This window comes from Anopheles merus, chromosome 3L (assembly GCF_017562075.2).
Source record: "Anopheles merus strain MAF chromosome 3L, AmerM5.1, whole genome shotgun sequence".
Taxonomy (NCBI): Eukaryota; Metazoa; Arthropoda; class Insecta; order Diptera; family Culicidae; genus Anopheles; species Anopheles merus.
This window is the reverse complement of record NC_054085.1, coordinates 25675673-25697167: the sequence shown is the minus strand read 5'-3', so window position 1 is coordinate 25697167 and position 21495 is coordinate 25675673. Positions and strand designations below refer to the sequence as shown.

The 21495-nt window shown below is 45.8% G+C and overlaps 3 protein-coding genes across 7 annotated transcripts in view; 2 read left to right on the top strand and 1 right to left on the bottom strand.

Annotated features, from left to right (window-relative positions):
* LOC121599953 (bcl-2-related ovarian killer protein) overlaps positions 1 to 8978 on the top strand; it is a 48193-nt gene extending 39215 nt beyond the window's left edge. Inside the window, exons 1-4 of one of the 2 annotated variants that reach the window (XM_041928120.1) lie at positions 7484 to 7577; positions 7783 to 8360; positions 8430 to 8738; positions 8821 to 8978. In XM_041928120.1, coding sequence (XP_041784054.1) covers positions 7800 to 8360; positions 8430 to 8738; positions 8821 to 8973 — 1023 coding nt within the window. In that variant the 5' untranslated portion in view covers positions 7484 to 7577; positions 7783 to 7799 and the 3' untranslated portion in view covers positions 8974 to 8978. Of the gene's footprint in view, positions 1 to 7483; positions 7578 to 7782; positions 8361 to 8429; positions 8739 to 8820 lie in introns of those variants that run through there. The other variant, XM_041928119.1, reaches the window with a different exon arrangement.
* Positions 8979 to 10697: 1719 nt separating this feature from the next.
* LOC121598964 (bcl-2-related ovarian killer protein-like) lies at positions 10698 to 12642 on the top strand. Its single transcript, XM_041926353.1, has 3 exons — positions 10698 to 10823; positions 10907 to 11311; positions 11407 to 12642. The coding sequence occupies exons 2-3, from the start codon at positions 11111 to 11113 to the stop codon at positions 12040 to 12042; spliced, it is 837 nt and encodes a 278-aa protein (XP_041782287.1). The 5' UTR covers positions 10698 to 10823; positions 10907 to 11110; the 3' UTR covers positions 12043 to 12642.
* Positions 12643 to 13207: 565 nt separating this feature from the next.
* On the bottom strand, positions 13208 to 21477 carry LOC121598962 (protein transport protein Sec31A). Of its 4 annotated transcripts, XM_041926349.1 has the most exons (11): positions 21337 to 21477; positions 19675 to 20910; positions 19357 to 19600; positions 19163 to 19278; positions 18707 to 18757; positions 17616 to 17862; positions 16168 to 17540; positions 15604 to 15708; positions 14164 to 14652; positions 14017 to 14088; positions 13208 to 13948 (listed from the first exon to the last, which is right to left on the bottom strand). In XM_041926349.1, exons 2-11 carry the CDS (start codon positions 20884 to 20886, stop codon positions 13760 to 13762), a joined length of 4098 nt encoding a protein of 1365 aa, XP_041782283.1. In that variant the 5' UTR covers positions 20887 to 20910; positions 21337 to 21477; the 3' UTR covers positions 13208 to 13759. The 4 variants fall into 4 exon arrangements, with proteins under 4 accessions (XP_041782283.1, XP_041782285.1, XP_041782284.1 ...); XM_041926351.1 differs by lacking the exon at positions 15604 to 15708; XM_041926350.1 differs by lacking the exon at positions 18707 to 18757.
* Positions 21478 to 21495: the final 18 nt, after the last annotated feature.

Genomic DNA, 21495 nt, shown 5'->3' with positions numbered 1-21495 from the left:
TGTTGTCGCTTTTTTTTCCCGCAGCAAGTTGGATGTAATTGGTGCAAAATAAAAGGCTTCAGACCATCCCGCCAACCGGCTCTGGTGGTGGTGTTGTTGGTGGCTGCGGCTCTTGTTACAATTCAATCTACAACTCTGCTGGGTATTTTTGTTTTTTTTTCTGTCACACTTCTCAAGGTCCCTCGAAGGTGTAAAAGCGAGCGAAAGGAAGGATAAGAAATGGTCATGTTTTATTTGTTCCCTTCCCTCCACACACACGCACTCAAATCGTTTCTTATAAACGATTGCTTTAATCTATACATGCGTTCAGTTGACACCGGACCAATGGATTGCGCTAGCGCTGCCTAGGGACATACAAGCGAGATAAAAATGCTTCCCCAGTCTGCACAGCCAGCCACCCGACATGCGAGTGCGTGTTCATCCTCTGGCATAATTTCTCCTGACACTATGCCCCGCACCCATTGCGCCGATTGGCGGCACGACGGCTTCTTGGTGCAAGATTAATAAGGCAAGATACTGGCACTGTGCGCAGCGTTTAAAATGTGATAAAATCTTAATCATGTTATAATTATACAACCGGTGCCCTAGCCGGAATAAACAGCCGTAAATAAACATATCGCGCACGTACGTTTTGCGAGCGGTGGCGCGAGCGCGTGGAAAGGATAATGGATATTTGCATGCTCATGTATGTTATGCCGAGATAGTTAAGTGATTTGGTACTTTGTATCGTTCTTTTTTCATGTTTACTTTATTTTGCATTATTTATGTTGTTGTTGATTGTAAACTTTACGTTTTTTTTGTCTAGTTTTCATCCTGATTTGTGTCATTTACTTGTTGTCATATCTGTGTTGTATAATTATAATTATCTCATTCTCTTTTTTTCACCGTTTGGTTTATCCTTTTTATGTTCATTTTGGTGTTATAATTCAAATTAATTTGCTGCTATGTCTATTGTTTTTTGTGAGTTCTACAAATGCAATGTCCTTTTTGCCATTAAACAGTTGCCATTGATATAACAGAAAGGGAAGGGTGTTTATACGGCGATATCTACTACCTCCTAGGGATAGGTAGCGAACGTCTGCCGAAAGTCATCGTTGTTACTAGTAAAATTGGAAGTTTATGATAGCCATGCTTTGAAGTTACTGGCAACCAGCTGAAATGATTCAGTGGAATCGTGGTTTGCCGCTATAAAATTTGCCAATTTTGATTTTCAATATAAATAAAGGTATAAGGCAGCGATTGGCAAAGTACGGCTCGCGCATGCGGCATCGTATAGTACATAGTATTTTTTATGTAATTTCACTCCTAAATATCCTAATAAATATCTTGCCAAACCAAATTAAGAAGACACTTGCATTATCTCAGCAAGCATTTTTTCATCAATTTAAAGTAATGGGAATGATACGAAATGTGAGCAATTGATTCTCATTCCAACTAAAGACACAAGACGACGAACGCCGTTTGTTCATATTCGAGCTACTGCTTCTACGGCACTTTTAAAAATGTACCAAGCAACACTGGCATTTTTTTTAATGATACCACACCTACTGTATGGCTTAGGCATTTTTAAGATAATGAGGCTAAACAACATTTCTCCAACAGCGATTAAGTAAAAAAGAAGATCATTCATGGATAATATTGATACTATAAGGATTTAAGGATAAGGATTTACTAAGCTAGAAAAAGTATGCCCACAAACTAATGAGTCATTCAATTTTGATACTATTGAGCTTTCAAAAAGATATGGAAAACTGTTAAAATGATTTCCAAAAAAAAAAAAACTTTACTCATTCTTAACGTATCATTAATTCAAAAACAAAAAAATAGAAAGGATTCCTCCCTCTGCCATCTTCTTCATTCCATGTTTACTGGCATCCTCTTTTGCATTTGTTTTGCTCTTGTTTTGCATCTATTATTGATGTAAAATATTATTTTCTTTGACATGCGACCGCCTGATCGTAATATATGTAAAACCACCCATGTTTTTCCACCCATTAACATTTTTCTTCTAACCCAACCGAACCGATCGGAACAGCACAAGCCGCCCCAAGAGGCCGGTTTAAAAAAAAAAAAAGGATCCTTCAGCCAATCATACCGGCTAAATCTTTCGCTCAAATGCAACGTTGTTAACATCGCGCGCACCGTTTCGCTGACAACACGACACGAGATGGGCGCTATCGGCACGATCTTTATTAAATGCAAAAATGCGCTTGGCAAACACAGGAGATCACGGACGCGATCGCATGTTCCTTGGGGCGTATCGCATGTTGTTGTATGCTCGATTGTTTTTTTTTCTCTCCGTGGGCATCATCACCATTAGGTGGAATTGAAACCACACGGTGAGGTACAAATCATTCCGCCCCGTTTTCTTGTGGCACATTAATTGCACGGGATGGGGCGGTACCAGGAGGTGGGGGTTTTTCTTTTGCAAAACAAAACATTTCAATTTTCACGCAAACGCGCTCCACCGGTGTGGGGGGGCGGACCAGTCAGTCAGGATGCCTATTTTTATATGGCCAGAACCCGTCTCCCCTCCTCTCAATCTTCCCCCATCGCAGGAACAATTTGCCATCCTTCGTAGGTTGAAGGTGCGTAGGCAACAGATACGCACACGCACATCGGCACCACGCCCTAGCGAATGGGGATTGTTTTAATTACATCTTTATCGGTGCCTTGTTTTAATTGCACACGATCTTCAAACCGACCGGGGTAGTATGCCATCGAACAGTGAGGTGCCCTTTCGCCCTCTCCAAGCTGTACGCCGGGGCAATGAATTTTAGTTGATTTTTATGGCGAGAAACGGGCGACCAGATCGAACGGTTGCGAAGGCGAAGGCGGGAGGAACGAGGGCGGCGAAACGGTTACGGAAACGGCTTTAATGTTTTATGTTTATGTCGATGCATTGTGACGGTGTGTGAAGGGAAACAAATTGATTTTATACGTAGGATTGTAAACGGGATGAACCATTAAGCAAAAAGCTGAAATGAGATACCTTTGCACCGTACAACGGGTTTATGCTATTAATCTGATTTATTGAAAATACGTTACAGGGTTTTCCATAGCTATGAGACACTTTATTGACTCTATCTTACATGAAATGAACTTACAGGGTTTCCCACGATTTATTGGTCAGTTCCCATGATTTTTTGGTGCGTTCCCACGATTTTTTGGTCGTATCCCATAGATTTTTGGTTCGTTCCCATAATTTATTGGTATTTTCCGATTGGATATCAATACAATTGGACCAAAAAATTCTGGGAAACGACCAAAAAATCGTGGGAACGCATCAACAAAATATGGGAACCCACCAAAAATTGATGGGAACCGACCAATAAATCGTGGGAAACCCTGTATTGTAATGGGAACTCAATTGGACTCTCAAGCATTGGACTGTAATTGGACTCTCAAGCACCCTTGTTGGACAAATACAATAGGAATTTCCAACGAGCCTGTCCAACAAGGGTACCATAGTGTCCAATTTCCAACATATGCAGTTCACTTCTAATCCTTTCCTTATCGTGGAATTTGATGTTCCAGTTAGAAATAATAGAACATTACCTCATAATTAGTTATTTAAAGATATGATATTCTCTTAGAAAATTGAATATTTTCAATACCTTTTTTCACTTTATACTATGTTTTATAAATATTTACATGTTCGATTCGGTATTCTGTAACCTATTTTATATCTACTTATATTTATGTTCTAGAATGTCTTTCATTCTGAATATGTATGCGATCATGATCATGATGGTGCAATGTATGCATTATCTATTTTTTTCAATTTAAATATACTGTTTTCTATTTTATTTACAACTTTCAACAACTTTGCTGATAGATTAAGGTATCTTTTCATAAGAATATATTGTATTACCCTTTTTTCGTGTTGATTCACTTTTTTTTGTTACATTTGAAACTACATAATGTTTTTAATTTTAAATAATTTTTTTATCTTATCTTTATCTTTTATGTTATATCTTCTTTTGTCTTGATTTTCGTATGTGGTTTCACTATACATGTTTGATCTACTCTACTTTTCTTATACTTTCTATTACCTTTTTGTGTTTGTCCGTTTAGAATTCAATTCATGTCTTTGAGCTATCACAATATCAAGACAATGTTTAACTTTCTATCTTTCACGTTTGGTAGTACTAGTTTCAGCAAAATGTTTGCCATCTTGAAATCAAATTTCCTTTGATTACAATTTCCTGTTCCAAAACTACACATTCCCTTTAACATCCTTCAGACATTTTGAATGGTTTACAAATCACGTACCAATTGGCTCAGCATCCAGAACCCAATCGCCTTCATTCACCTTGAGAACACAATTCAGACACATAAAGCTCTCACCAAGCATTGGCAAGCCCCCCCCTTTCAGCTTCACCTTTTGATTGACTTTTATTGCAAACACACCGGCAAAATGGCTATCAAATTTACTACCAGCATACTTGCACCACCTTTTGGATGCAGTGCAGCTGCGACACTCAATAAGTATCGCTTTCGATCGCCTTGCCCTTCCCCAGCACTTCCCCAGCGAAATAAAACCTTCTCGGGGGTGCGAAGAAAACTCACCTTTGCTTTTTTTCTACCATCCTTGAGGTAATGAAATTTGAAGCCTTCGCACGCCGGGCAAGGCCTGTTTTTACCTTTCACTCGATCGCCGCTCCGTTCGGGCGGAACAGAACAATTGGGTGGCCAGCTCGATCATGGCAATTTGCATAAATTTTGCGCCAAAGAACCAATCAAACATTCCGCTGTTCCGCGCTGTTTTATTTTCCACGGTTCTGGGAATTGCGCCCAGTTCTTGGGAATGTGTTCAATGTGGGTTTTTTTTGGTTTTTTGGGCAGCCTCATTCCTTACCCGTAGCCTTTTGAGGACACACGGTACAAATTACCCTTTTGTAATCGATCGCAACCTCATCGATCACACGGAAAGGCTTAAAAACGCTCACCCAGACACACTGAGGCATCACACAATTTTGGCCACCAGCTATTAACCGCTACCGCATACAGGCCTCGCAACTTGTGGGGATATCTTTATCGCATTCCATTCCATCATCTTGCCCGCCGGCCCAGCAGCCTTCGTGCGAATCAGACGCTCGGAATTCATGTCCCAATCATGTCCGAGTGAGTCTTACCCTCTCGCCAGTGCCCGGTTACACGGCAATACGGTAAACTGTCATCTTTGTAAGGCTTCGGCGTTGTACGTGCCAAAAACAAGCAAACAATTTACGGTATCGCGCACCAGTGCCGTAACACGCCCGTGCGCCCGTACGGGTCCCCTTTTTGGCGGCCCGTTGTCACAATTATGGTATTGTGCAAATCGAATATCGTTTTCCTCCGCCCCTCGTCGATCGATTCATGTGTGTGTGTGTGACTCCCTTTTTTATTTGACATTCGAGCGACAGTGCCGGTACGGGGCTGGAGTGGTTGGGGATGTGTGTGAAAGAGAAGCGATCAACCCTTGGATGGGCAAACTACCTTGAGTCTATGTTCAATATTTCGAGCCAAGTTCCAATTGAAATATTATTTAGATGTTTCCAGGCTTCTGATCTTCTGACCAGAGATCAGAGCTTAGGGACTCGTAATTTAAATATAAGCGTTAAATCCACTGCGTAAACATGTATCTCAACCTCCAAACACAATTATCCGTGAGGATAGGCCCTACCCCAACATTAATCATCCACTTGCAGTACGCAGTAGTGACTATTCTGTAAATCTTTGAACACTAAGTAGGACTCGTGATCGACTTCTTAGAACCATTCTAAACCAACCATATTTTGATGCCAACTTTATCCAATTGACCCATACTCGTAGCGTCAATCGTAAAGTCAATCAAGTGAGACCTTTTTTTTATAAAAAAATGTTTATTTTAAACTACTTAAAATCTAGATACTAATTGAAAGTGGAGTACACGTAAGAACGACCTACAGGTTTTACAAATTACAGTCAGGAATTGTTTCACCAATCACAGCATTGTTGTTTTCAACCATGAGGATGATGTAATTTGCAAACAAACGTAGGATGGAGGATCCTCTTGCTTATGCTAATGTAACTTTAAATAGGCAAGTGGAGTGTTGGTAAGTTTAGGTTGGGATTTGGTACGATGGCTTCTATAGCCTGCATTAGTATGCTCCAAGCACTAGACCCTTGAGCACAGGGAGCCGAATGAGCAGGCGGAGGAAGCACGATTTATCCTATCGAGCAGCAGTCCGTGCGGCACCTTGTTGTGCACCAACAAGTACATCATCGACCGTTGATGTGACGATAGTTTGAAGCTGGTGACGCTTTTTTTCAGATCCATTGCCAATCAGTGGAACGTGACTCCATAGCCACTTTGGTGTCCGGAATATGTCTGTCGATCATCATTTGCCGCAAACTTGTGGTCGTGATGGTAGGTGCCGGATGGTATGCGATCTACTGGATTACCGTCCGAAATGTGCCGAGCCCTTCCGTTAATGGCTAATGCATGCTGAGACTGAGACCTTTCGCCGAATAAGAGAAAAAGAAGGATAATCAATCCTATGTAACCTCATCATTCATGATATCCTTAGAATCAGGACTCCATTGACTCCAGAGGGTTTCGTTCCAGCACATATTTGCATTTGGTTATTCCTATTCAAAACCAAATCTTATTCTGGATGCTCTAAATACTTACCGCGATCATTATTTATCACACACCAACATTTTCCCGACGGTTTGTAATTAGTCCCTCTATCTTACCAAAGATATTGCATTCACCGTTTCGATTGTGTACAAATGAGTGCTTTGAAAACGAAACTTTAAAATGATTCGTTCAATTTTGACAATTAAATGCTGTTACTCTGCATAACGATAACTTATCTCCGAATGCAAGTTCTACAGGAACGTATAGACACGATCATTCCAAGATCTAGACACTCCAAAATTATAAAAAATCTTGACAAAGTCTAGAAAATGTCAGGAGTTAATAAGCTTAAATTGAATGAATAATAAGCAAAAATGGATTAGGAAATAATCGTTAAAATACTTGAGAAACTGAGGTGATTTATGGGATATTGAATTTATTATTTTAATAGCATATTTGAGACATGTTTTGAGAATGCCACTAGTCACTCATCATTTTTCATAAACACTTTGCTACCTTACTACCATCCAAGGGTCTATGTCGAGTTTCTGAACCAATCGATCGCGATCGAGGAGTGCAGGGGGGGGGGGTGCGTAATATGCACTTGCCAGCAGCAACTGGCGTGCCAACAACTTGAACGATCAATGCGATCAAAAAGCACGATGAGAACTCGCCCAAGTAAAGCCTCACCATCCGATGTAATGCGTCCGTGTCATGTTACGTCGGCGACTGTTGACTCCACCGACACCAAGCGAAAGGGTCTCCGCGGATCCCGCGGAAAGAGTATGTGTGTTTTTTGCCTCTCTCTCTCTCTTTTCATACATCACTCCCCATCACTCGTGTTGTGTTTGTTGTGTTCAGGTGTCAAATAAGGCAAAGCCTGGGCGCGTGTTCGTCATATTCTTTTTTTTTTTGCCGAGCTGCTTGTTGCGAGAATCTCTCCCCTGATCAATCAATCGACAAGCTGTCGGTGAGATTTGTAGCATTTTTTCTTGTTGTTGTTTTTGTTCCTCCTTCAATACCATCTTGATGTTATCCTGCGCGATATGCCGGCCCTTTTAGCGAAGATCCGGGTGCGGTGTCACTCGCATGGCACGGTCGGCCAGCCAGCCCTGCCAATCATTTAATCAACTATGCCATCTTTCTCTCCCTTCCTTTTCTTCTATCCTCACCAGCACTAGCGTGTGACGTCATGGCCAGTGGGCTGCTGAAGGTGGAACCTCCGGCCAACAATGGGACGGGGCTGGTCCCGGGACGGTTGTCCCTTAGCAGCGACAACCTGGCGACGGGCAGCCGGCTCGGCAATGGCGAACGGGGCGGCTCCCTCACACCAAACCTTCCCTCGATGGATCGGCTCAGTGCGCCGATACTGACGCGCCGCAAGTTCAGCTTCCCTGCCAACCTGCACTCGACGGCACTGCTCGGGTTCCCCGAGATCGGTCACCGGGATGGCTTCGGGATGGGCGGCTCGTCACTGTCCGCCTCCAGTACCGCACTGTCCGCCCGGAGGCGGCTGAGCAACGTGAGCGACGTCGTGACACGCAAGCTCTCCAGCACGATCGGCTGGAAGCAACCGGTCCTGCCGTCCCAGGACATCATCACCCAGGGCAAGTGTCTGTGCGGACAGTACATTCGGTGCCGGTTGAAGCGATCCGGTGTGTTTAACCGGAAGCTGGGGCTGCAGCGCATCCGGAGCATCGTCGGCACACCGTCGATCCACGTCGTACGGGAAGTTTTCCCCGCCTTGCTCAGTGTAAGTGACGATCAAATTCACAGGCGGCCTCATTCTGACTTTAACTTCAATTTCATCTTCCTGCTATAGGTGGGTGAGGAGCTGGAGCGTATGTATCCACGCATCTACAACGGCATTGCCCGCCAGCTAACCCGCTTCGGACGGGGCGAGCTCAAAACGCCCGAAACCGCCCCGGTACTGCTGAGTGCGATCGCGCGCGATCTCTTCAAGGCGGACATTACGTGGGGCAAGGTGGTGTCACTGTTTGCCATTGCCGGCGGGCTTTCGGTGGACTGTGTCCGGCAGGGCCATCCCGACTATCTGCCCAAGCTGGTCGAGGGTGTGGCGGACGTGATCGAGGACGAGCTGGTCACGTGGATATCGGAAAACGGTGGATGGGTGCGTATGGTTGGGCATGGATGGAAGTACCACAAGTGACAATTTTTTAATGATATTTTTTCTTTTTTTCATACATTTGTAGATCGGACTGGCAAACAAGGTGCGGCCACCGCAGGAAGAGATCACGTTCACTGGACGATGTTTAGTAGGAGCGAGCTGTGTGATAGCGCTATTTATACTCGTCTTTCTGCTAAAGACGCTAGGCTTATATTTATTTCCAAATATATTCTCCTAATTTTACGGTGTTTTTTTTCATTTTCGGTAACTATAAACAATTTTCTGTTTGAGAAAGAGTTGGGTGATTGGATTATTCTTCGTTAAAGAAATATATTAAAATATTGTCTTCCCTCTTCAAGACTTCAAGATCCAAGGATTTCGATGAATAGTTAAGGGTATTCATTTGCAGAACGTTGTTTTAGCTAACGAAACAATTGTTGTATTATCCCAGAGTGATCTCGTCTCAATAGCTGTAAAAGTAGCTTGTGATTTATACTTAGACTCACAGTCAACCTAATTCTAAGTGATCATAATACGTATTTTAATTTAATTTAGCTATGAATTATTGATTTTTGATATGGTGGATAGACAGAACAACCATGATCTAAGGGAATTATGGGCAAAGGATCCTTTAACAGTGGACCAATACCATGACGCTTTTTAAATTAATTTGAAGCAAATCAACTAATCAAAGGTAGTGTTTTATCTAATCAGAGTACTTACTCAAATAATAATAGCTTATTTTATTCTGTATAAGTAAATGTACCCTTGCAGTTGTATGTAAACAAGAAACTGCATTGATATAATTTAAACAGATTTGCACAAATTACGCTGTCGGTTCCATTAAATAAAAATAGCATAACTGATATGTGGCATCGTTTGGCTTCGCATTGCTCTGAAGACTTGGCTAGGCTACGCAAAGATACCATCGTGTCGCTGTCTATATTTTAACACTTTAAGCGCCGCGTTATATGAATTCGTATGACGGCTTTGCTCACCGCTTAGCTTTGTATCTGATGCGCAGTGGTTCTCTTGAGAACGAGTTGGGTACGAAAGAGGGAACGAGAAGGGCATATGCTACGCCGCTTATCGCAATGAAACAAAAGAGTGATAACAATCGAACGAGAAATTGTCGCTCTCATCGCTCTCTTGCCACGCGCTGCGTACTCACTCGATAAATTGTGATGTCATGATGCCAGCGGTCAAAGTGTTAAGTTTGTCATTATTTGTTTTAGTTTTAGCTTACTGTTGCGTAGAATTCGGACCATTTAGATTGCGATTTAGATTTAGATGAACCAATGCCCCTGTAAGACCTCGCTGTAAAAAAGGCTCAACCTTAACATACAAGTAAATGTTTATTTCGATCTTTCTCCGTGTGAGAATTTCTTAATCAATCTACACAATCAACACTACAACAGTTGTACCTACATTTGCATGACATTGGTAAGAGATCAGATCGATCCGTTTTATCTAAAAAAAAGGGGGATGAAAAAACGCTGCCGTTCAGCACGATTTTTAAAGAACGGTTCTAAAAACTTGCGTTTTTTACCCCGGCAGTTTCAAGAATAAACTCATAAATCCCTCTACTACCATAATTGCATATAGCGATCACCGATCACCGATCAACTGTTTATCAAGAGCTTGTACAGGTCGCGTCGTTTCCTGGGCGCGCGTTTGCAAGCAACAGCCACTTGCACACAAGATCAAGCATCGAACCGTCAAATGGGCATACTGTCCGACAACTGTCGCATTGTGTGTCGGAAAAGAAACTTGTATTTTTTTAAACTAATTTACTTTATAAAAATACTACACATCATAGGACAAGTTTTATATCGAAATGCCGAAAAAATCATAATTTTGGAAAGCAATATTTCGATGCAATAGACCCAAATGCAAGAGAAGGGAAGGCACACAAAACATTCGGTGACACAACACAACAGAGCAGAGGGTTCCCGTTGGCCCCCACCTTCCATGCAGCAGGGCGATCACGATGATCAAGTGAACGATTATCGGCGAACGTACGGACGGAGCGGACGGGCGACGGCTGCCTTATGCCAAACAAATCTCATCGTTTTGCTGCCCTAGAAGGTAACCTTTTGGCGGAGGAGTTCTGTTGAGTTTTCCCAACCCCGTCCCGCTTACGAGTTGGCCTCTCTCTCCCTCTCTTTCAGTGTTCGAATCAGCAGCAGCAGCAGCAGAAGGTGGAGGATTCTACGAAATCCACCCCTAAGCATCCGAGGCCGAGCAACCCGCGGAAGTTGTGACCATCGATTGCGGGATGACCGTCGTTGACACCGTTGTTGTTGTTGTTGGTTGTCGTCCAGCTTCTTCTTGAGCGATAGAGAGAGAGCGAGAGAGTGCGGTGTGCCGTAACAATGTCATCGACGGCTGGAGCATTCCACCAGCAGCATCAGCCGCAGCAACAGTCCCCTCGGTCGCCGATAGTGGCCGCGGCCGTTGCCGCAGCCGCCGCGATCGGGGCCGTATCGGGGGGCAGCGCCGGTGGGGTGGTCGGCTGGACGAACAAACGGAGCCCCATCCACCATCTCACCACCAGCCAGGACGTTATCAATCAGGTGAGAGCGGCTGCTGCTGCTGCGCCAAGGTTATTGCGGAAGCTGTTAATCAAACGAACACGAACTCACCTTTTGCTTTCCGTTTTCGCACGCAGGGAAAATGCCTTTGCGGTGAGTACATACGCGCGCGGCTCAAACGCAGCGGGCTGCTCAACCGGAAGATCCTGCAGCGTTTGCGCAACTCGATGGAACACTGCATGGCGGGCAGCGGCGGCATCGGTGGCGGGGCCGTGGTCCGCGAAGCACTGCCCATACTGAACGGGATGGGCGAGGAGCTGGAGCGGATGCACCCCCGGCTGTACAGCAACGTCAGCCGGCAGATCTCGAACGAGCCGTGGGGCGAGCTGACGGAACCGGACACGGTCGGCTACCTGCTGCACGTGGTGGCGAAGGATCTGTTCAAGAGTGGCATCACCTGGGGCAAGGTGATATCGCTGTTCGCCATCGCGGGCGGGCTGGCGGTCGACTGCGTGCGGCAGGACCACGCGGACTACCTGCAGCAGCTGATCGAGGGGACGGCCGACGTGATCGAGGAGGATCTGAGCGGGTGGCTGGTGGAGCGGGGCGGCTGGCTCGGGCTGCAGGATCACGTGCATCCGCCGCAGCCGGAAATCTCCGTCACCGGGTGGGTGAGCATTACCGCGCTGACGCTGGCGGTGATCTACATCGTCTCGTTGTTCCTACGCGTGATCGGATCGGGCTACGCCGAGCCGGAACGATCGACCAACTAATGATAGTGCCGCTTTGTCTTAGGCCCTTCTTCTTCTTGCATTATCATCATTCCACACTGTACTAACAGAAAATCTCTTGTCCGAATCTTGTCCCATGCTTACGCTACGCATTCCGCTTTCGCTGTGCAATCTCGCATCCTCCCTCTATCAATAATAGCTAAACGGTATTTGCCAAACACACGCCAATAAAAGGCCAATTAAGAGGGTTACATATAAAGGAGAGCTTATGAAGGTGGAAAAGGAGGGAGAGGAAAAAACTGCGTGCAAATATGTTAAAGTTTTGTTTTAGTTGTAATTACGTGTAGTCCTTTTTTAACTTGTATTTAGACTATTGTTTGTTCTTCTCTTATTTAATTCGCGCATTCCTGTTTTTTTTTAATTCCATGCTTTTCTATCAACTGTTTTCTAATTGTCATTTCTAGGGTATGTTTTTTGCTTTTGTTGTTTTCCAAAAAAACTGTCTATAATTAGAGCTATTTTATACATACATAGGTAAAAGAAACAAATAAGGGCGTAGTATGCAATAAATATTCAAATTATATTCGCTTACTGGCGGGCACGTGTGACGTGCCTTGCAGTAATTGTTACAGTAATTTTAAATAATTTGAGCTTGATTTTTAACCAAACCCGATGGTGGCAAATGATGACAAATTAATCAATAAGTATATAAAACAGGTGCCTGACAATAAAATTATCTTTAGTTGAAGACTTGAGGACTTTTCTTGAAACGTTGCGACTTGATTCTACTCAAAATTTACATCAAACCGTGGAAAAGCTGAAATTATGCAGATCACACGACACACGACACACGGCATCGCGATCCAGATCGGGCTTGTTAGCACCTTCTCTTTTTGTTTCAGCAAAACGGCACCGTGCACCGCGTACTAATTGCCCTCCGTGTTCGATATTATCATCGAAAACGATTACAACGATTAGCGACGATAATTAGCACACCGGTCGCTTATTGCCGGACGACACGCTAAAGAGCCACCTTAATTTGCCACCCACCGTTCTGGCACACCCTATTTTAAAGTGATTAATTTAACACTATCAGTTTCGGTTGCGGGCTTTGTGAAACTTCAATGAATTAAGAGAAAAACAAAACGAATGGTTGTTTCGTAACACTCTTTTCGCTATACTTTGTAAGGTTATTATAATCATAGCATAATGTAAATAGATGGTTTTATTCATTTCGGGTTATCAAAAACTAAACATTAGAGCACGGGATTATACACGTATGTTGCTGTTTTTTTTTCTCTCTGTTTGCTTGTAATAATGAACTAATGCCCTCTCCATTCGCAAAACAAAAATAAGCATTACTATAGATCAATCTAATTCATCACGATCATGATCGCGATAATCGGTAATGGATAATGGCGCACGCTTTTTTTCATCGAACAATTAAATACACCAACAATTATAGGGTTTTCCAGGGATTCCTATAGTTGTGGGACTTCCTACCTTGACGCTTATTGGAAGTGAACTTACGTTTAAAAATTGGACTCTATTACACCCTTTTAGGACAGGTTCCTATAAATTTCCTATTGGATTTTTTCAACAAGCGTGCTATAGAGTCCAATTTCCAACATATAAAGATCATTTCCAATAGGAAAGAGTCAAAAAAGTGTTCCACGCTTTGAGAACTCCCGGAAAACCACATATTGCAATGCGGCGGGCGCGCGCATTGAGAGAAAATGCATTTCTAAACCGACCGGCCTTATCGGAGGTAGACCTGCAGCTGCATCGCCGACTGGAGCAGCACCTTAATGCCGGGCATGAAGCTGGCGATCTGGGCAAAGTCCGGCCCGGACACCATCTGCGTGTGGAGCCCGATACCGTTGGCGTAGTCGCCGGCCTGTACCAGGGCCACCAGCTGGTTCAGCGAGTTGAGAGTGTTTTGCGAGAGCTGAACAAAAACAGGAGGGGAGAAAGTGTCAATGGTGTACATGACTGACCCTAGCGCATATCGCTTACCCGATTCTCTCGCAGCAAATCGTACAACATTTCAAGCCGTTTCGAGACATCTTCCAGCTTCCGTTTCGTTTGCTAGAAAATAGACAACAGAAATTTCATTAAAATACTGTATTTGCTATCGATAACAGACACCTCGCTCCACCGTACCGGATTGCCTGCAGATGCGACGCACTGCTTCTTCAGCTCCTCGAATACTGTCTGCATGAACACGTACTGCTCCGGTAGCGGTGGCTTTTGCTTCGGTGGTTCCGGTGCAGCCGGTGCCGGTGCAACGGGTTGCTGTTGCTGCTGCTGCATCGCACCACCATCCATCGGCTGTGCGCCCGGATAATACACGCCACCCGTCTGGCCCGTGCCGGCCACCGTCGGCTGCTGGTACGTGGATGGTGCTAGCGTTGGCTGGAAGTTTTGATAGTTGATCGTCGACTGGGGCGATGCTGCCGGCGGCTGTTGGCCACCCATTCCCATCGCCGGGCTGTACATGGTGGCGGTGGGCTGCTGTGGTGCTGCCATGTACTGCTGACCGGTGTTGCCCTGCATGTAGTTACTGTTCGGATCGGGGTAGCCGTTCGATGGGGCCAAACCGCCCGGCAGTGGTGACGTGATCGGTGCCATAATGCTCGGTTCCGCCTTGGGCTATTGGAACGGTGTTTTGAAAAAAAAAAAACAAAAACAAACGGAGACGATATGGGGGAAAAGACGTGGGAGAAAAAGCATTAGCATAAGCTGTCCAAACCAACCTCGGCGGGGCAGAGGCAAAAAGTCGTAACGAACTGTTCCTATTGAACGGCAAGCCAAACTAAAGCTCAAACTGCTGCCTAAGAGCTATTGGAGGGAGATTGAGCGGGTTGATAAAGACATCTTTGAAAGCGATATTAAAAGGAGGGAAAGCAGTCCAACAGTGTAGTAGTGCACGAGAGGTAAGCCAACACGCAGGCCAAAAGGGCGTTAGCGAAAGATATTGGAAACATGTACAATAAGGTCCAGATTTGTTGCAGAGTTTCCTAAGAGATTCTGTTTAGAAGTTGGTTTGAATGTTAAAAGAAATTATTAACCAAACATTTATAGAAACACAAGTTCAAAATAGTAAAAACAATTATTAAGAAAAGATCAATAAAAAAATATCATACATGTTTTCTAAAAGCAAATACAATTACAATAGAAAAGTGATGAAGGAGATGAGGATAAAGAGATATCGATAAGCCTTACTGAGTGAAATATAAAAAAGCAAATATTTGAAATAAGATTGTTTTTGAGATTGGAACAAACATTTTAGTTAAACTAAGGAGTTAATAACTAAACAATTGTAAAGTATAAAAAATGTAAATTGATAATAGTTAACGAAATTTGAGAAAACGAATGAAAACTTCAAACTAAACATGAAAAAATTCAAAACTGACGTTAAAGTTGAAGTACTTCATGCCATGAAAGAAGTACAATGTGTAAGCAAACAAGAAAATTGACAATCAAAAGAGAAGAAGAAGAAGATAAACTGGAATAAAGAAACGTAACACAGAAACAAAACAAAACCTCGGAAACGAAACACGCACACACAGACACAACAAAGTTCAGAAACAGTTCGCTAACCTGCGGCGAGGAACGGTTCGAATGATCGTTCGTGTGCGATTCGATAATGCGGCGCCATCGTCTGGTGCCGGCATGGACGGCGGACATTTCGTACTGCTCGCAATACTGCGAAAAAGCAGCAACCGAAACGCACGAGAAAGACAGACGAGCGTATACATACAAACACACAGATAGAAAAGGAGAGAAGTAAATAAAATAAGAAAAGAGACAGAAATGTAGCAGAAAACGAGGAGTGAGGACGTAATTGACAAAAAAGAAGCAAATAGAAACAGTTAAAGCAACGGTGTGGAAAAGAATAAGGGATGGTAAGGGATAGTTAATAGAAAAGAGGAAAGAAACGAAACATTATAATACAATAGATGTAAATAATAGAAAATTGAATCAAAACAGATCCTAGACCATTTGCAAATAGGGAAAAGAGGTTAGGAAGGGATGAACATAAATAATTCCTAGCCTAAATATTACCACAAAACGATACATAAGTGGGGCTCCTACACATCCTGATGGATTCCTATGTTTAAATAAACGACCAACAACGAATCCTTCTTCCACACCACGACTCACCTGAGGTCTGCTAGAGCTCTTCAGCGCCGGCGGATCGTTCCAGCCCGGTGGTGGCGTCGGATTCCTCTGCACGTTGCCCATTGGAGGGCCGGCAGCTTGCGACGGCGGTGGTGGATATCCCATGCCGGGCTGCTGTTGTTGCTGCGACTGCGTAACATCCAGCGGAGACACACCGGGAAGATATGGTGGCGCCTGCACTAGCGGTGCCGGTGTGAACGGTTTAAAGTTGTTGTTCTGCGCCGGCTGGGCCGGATTGTAGAAGCTCGGTGGCTGCGCCGATGCATTGCTGGCCGGCTGCTGGGACTGGTAAGCCATCGGGTTGTAGAAGTTTGCGTTCGTTTGGCCATAGTTCGGCCCGGACGTGACCGACGGATCGAGCACGTACTTAGCGCGGCTTAGGGTGCCACCGCCCGGCTGCGAGCTAACGCTGGAGGGTCGCGGAGGTTGCGAAAGATCGTTCCCGGTGGCCGGTGGCGGTGGCCCAACGGGCGGTTTCGTGGCTAGCGGGGGCGGAGCAACAGGGGCCGCTGCCGGGGGCATACCCATCGGCGGCTGCTGGAACGGTGAGGTGGACCAGCTCGGCTGCTGGGGCATCGTGGACACCGGATTGAGCGTTGGCATCGGTGCCGGTGGCATCGATTGACCGTACGCCTTCATCTTGGCCGCTTGGCCGATCGTGGGGAACATTGGATTGAAGGGTGGCTGCTGCTGCTGCTGCTGGGAGGCGTATTGTGGTCTTGTCGGTGCAGCCGGCGTGTAAGTTTTGTGTCCAAGGGCGTAATAGAGACGCTCGCGAAGCTCTTCCATCTCCGGGTCGGTCGAATTGCCCAAATACGTTAGCGCGGATGGTAGCGAACCCTGCGCCGCCAGCAACCTTGCGTACTGCGACAACAGATCGGCCAGCTTGCCGACAGCCGGTGCCGAGCGTCCCTGCTTCTCCAGCGCCTTTTGCAGCAGCATCGACACCTCCACCAGCTCCTGCAGGTCCCGGTTGCTGTTGTTGTTCTTATCCAGCTCATCCTCACCCGTAGCCGGATCGTTGCTCGGCTGACCGCCCTTCGACAGCTGCCACGCTTCGACCAGCCGCTCAGTGCTGCCGGCACAAATGTAGCACAGAATGGCATTCCGGGCCAGATCGGCATTGCTGACCGCTTCCCCCTGCAGCCGCTCGCCCAACCGTTCGCAGAGCAGCGGCAGCTGGTGCTTGCAGTGCGTGATGGCGGCCACCAGCGCCTCCTTCCACGAGTCGATCGTGCACTGCGTCACGACACCGGTCCAATCGCACAGCACCAGCGCGGAGATCAGGTTGGACAGATAGTTTTCGTTGTCCCGCAGGTAGCGGTACTGTACCTTGGCCAGCAAATCCGAACCACCTACAACGGATGAGACACCGAACGGATTAATATGCTGCTTCATGGAAAACACCCCAACGACCCCGCGTCACTCACTGTTCATGGCGAGGATTAACGCTTCGCTCGTCTTGCCCGTCTGCATGCACAGCTCGATCGCAGCCTCCAGGTTGCCGGTGAGCAGTGCCTCACAAATCAAACCCTCCTTATCCTGACCGGTACGGATTTTGTACGGAATTTCACTACCACCGGTGCCGTTCTGTTTGCTGGTGGCGGAGGCGTTCTGCCCATCCGTTGCCTGTTTGCCGGCGGCAATCGCGTCGAACACAGCGTTATTATCTGTCATCTGTTTTTTGTAAGGGAAATATGGAGAATTATTAATTGTTGAAGATACATTGTAAAAATTAGAATAAGAAGAACCAAACAGTAGGATAATCTTTGAACCATGCATTTGCAAAAATTGTTCACAAACGGGAATTAAAATATTGTAAGTTGAATTATACTCTAAAAGAGTCTAAATTATGTATCAGGACATTTATGAACTATTTGGCGACAGGTTCTAACAGGTTCCACGTGAAGCAATAATACACTTCACAGGCACATGTGCTAACATCTTCAGATATAGTGAAAATCCCTGTGCAGCACAATTGAATATTTGGAAAAAGTGATATTTTAAATTATTCTTTAAAAATGTTGTTCAAATCAAATGTCTATAAATTACACATTTTACAGCATTTTTCTATGTATGATTTAGTAGCTGCAAGCTAGGGAATACTAATGAGCAGTATGTTACTTTAAATATATTTCGTTAAAATATTTTAAAATTGTAGCTTAAAACGTAATAAACGCTTCAATCAATTATTAAATAAAGGTGCAAACACAATACAGCAATGTAATATTTAAGATAGTAATACATTTAAAATAAAAATAAAAAAAAAAAACATTTGCGCCAGCACAACCGATAAATAAAAAGCTGACTTGCCTTGACTTATTACAAATAAAATGAAAAAATAGGCAAATAGATAAAAATACTTTTAATTTGTAAAATTTACATACAAAACATCATGAAAGTAATGGTTTCTATCATTCAAAAACATAGCCTTCCACGAGCCAAAGAATAATTTACCGAAAGTAAACAAACTACCAGTGATCAAAAACAACAGCACAAAATGGAGCAAACTGTAGCTTACCGATAGATCAGTACTATCGTCTGTACTGGTTTCCGTTTCGGTTGAATAATTCTACACACACACATACATACAACACGCACGCAGACACATACACACGCACAAACGGACATTTTTGTTTTGTTTTATAGCAGCAAAAACGATCGCACGTCGCAGTTTAAGAAAAAAAACGACAAACAGTGACGGTAGATGTTAATTTCCATGTGAGCATTAGAAAGCCATAATTACGAAAAAATAAACGCAAAAAGCGCTGCATATATTACAAGCGCAATCGAGGAAAAAAAACGTGGAAAACGTAACGAGTTTATCGAACAAAAGTATGAAAAGAGCTATTAGACTGTGTAAAACGAAGAACAAAACCAACAAAGTGTGCAAGAATATTGCAAAACTAATCGAAAAACAAGGAAACCATTAAACGAATCGTACGAAATAAAAGTGGCCAAACACGGCGATCCTTACCCGACTAAGACCGGCCATCTGATCGGTCAGCCCATCGACCGGGTTCGATTCGTCTCCCTTCGGTCCATCGACAACGTACTTTTTAAACTTATTAGCCGTATCGTCTGCCTGGTAGCCTAAAATGGAATGGAAAAACGCATATTTTAATTAAATAGCAAGGCAAAACGATGACTGGTTTCCCCCTGTGCACCTACCAAGCAGATTAAGCATTTCCGCGTGCGGATCATCCTCAAAGTTTGCCTTCAGGAAGTACCACATGAACCGCGAATGCTGATCGTTCGTTTGGTCCGCCTTCTGCCGGCAGTAGTCGGCAAAGTTGCCCTCGCTTAGCACCCGCTCGAGCTGGTTGGACCGTTCCACCAGCTCCGGATCGGTAATGACCTGATTGATCGTCACCGTGCGGCTCGCCCCGTTAAAGGTGACTAGTTTTCCACCGAACTGAAACGATTCGAAATTGTCATTTTACACACAAAAGCGTTTAACATTTAAAGTAACGAAGGAGCCCGACTCACCCCAAAGCAGGCGCCAGCCGGCCTCCTCATCCAGCGCGGCGGGCGCTTCAGATCGTTCGCCACCGGACCGTGCGACTGTACCGGCACCGACTGGCTCGGCTCGTGGCCAATGTGCTCCATGCCCGGGAACGAGTCGGCAATCTTGTTGCTCGTCTGCACCTGCTGGTGCACGCCGCCGTGTATCGAGTAGATCGTCACGTTCCCGTCGAAGCTCGAGCCGGCCAGCAGGGCCGGATTGCGGGGACACCAGGCCACATCGAAGTTCCACTGGTTCGTCGTCGCCAGCTCGGACAGTATCTCGCCGTTCGGGTCCTCCGTGTTCTGGTTCCAGCAGATGATGCGGTTGTCCTTCCCGCACGACGCCACCAGATCGTGATCCTTCGGGCACCAGGTCAGCCCGAGCACGCCCCGATGGTGTATCTGGAACGTTTTGGCCGGTGCGGTCGCGTACCGCAGGTCCCACAGCTGCACCGTCGGCGACTGGTCCTCCTCGCTGGCGAGCCACAGCTGCGTCGCCACCTCCGGGTGCCACTGGGCGACCCGCCAGCGGATGCGCGACTGCGTGTCGCTCAGCTTGATGATCGGCTCGTTCTTGCGCAGATCCCAGATCACGCAGCGCGAGGGAAACACGGACGCGAGTATGTGCTGCACCTGCCGGTTCCACGCCAACCCCTGCACGTCCTCGTGCGGCGTCACCTTGGCGCCCGGGCTCATCGGTACGGCCGTGTTGTTGAGATCCCAGATGAAAATTTCCGACTCCGAGGCACCGCTCGCGACCAAATTGTGCTGGAAGGGGTTGTAGTCGAGGCTGCGGACCGCGCCCTGGTGCTTTTCCTGCTGCGCGACCAGCGCGTTCTGTCCCGCCAGCAGCTGGGCCACGTTGTACACCTGCAGCACGCCACTCTCGCAGCCGCCGGTGATCAGGCCGCTGGGGCTGGCGCCGGCTGCCGCCGCCGCCGGCTCGCCGCCACCAGCGGGCGCCAGCGGGGACCAGAGCAGCTTGTGGAAGCGATGTGTGCTCGGCTGGCTGCCCTTCAGCTCCAGATCGTAGCTCGGATCGGCCAGATTGATCGAGTACAGCTCCAGGGCGGCCGTCGTGCTGAACGATGCGTCCAGCTGCTGTGCGGCCGTACCGGCGGCCAGCATGATCGGGGCCTGCTGGGCCGGCGACCACGCCACATTCACCATCTTCTGCAGCTCCTTCACCTTCATGGTGATCTCCGCTTAATTAATTGACTGCAACGGGAAGGCGAACGAGCGAGAATGGTTGGGAATGATTTAATGGGATAACACACACACACACACTTGAGGAAGCGACATTACAAATCTGGAGCACCGGAAGTTCAACGAACTCTATCGTGCCAGAGGATTAGAATCGGATCGTAAGGGCAGACCGTGTGTCTTAAAACGCAAAGGCCTTTAAAATGAATATTTAAATCACATTACAGCATTACAACGGGCTGTAATAAGACACCCCCTTAACGCTCCCATCCTCCCAGCCAGTGTTGTGATGGTGTGACGGAATTGATGAGTTGGCCGAATGCAAAACGAAAACACAACTGCCGTACGCGGGGCTGGGGGGCCATAAACAAACCATCCAAACGGACTGCAAGTGCACCTTTCTCGGTGAAACTTTAGGATTTTCCGAACGCTCGCACCTACCTGCACACAGTTAAACACTAGAACGACAATTCACACACGAATTTCGACCCGTTTTCGGCCGATTTACGATCCCACCCACGGAACGTACGTAGCTGTGTGTCCGAAAAGCTCTTTGCGGCAAAATAATACACGTCACCCGCGGACAGTGGTAGACGTATT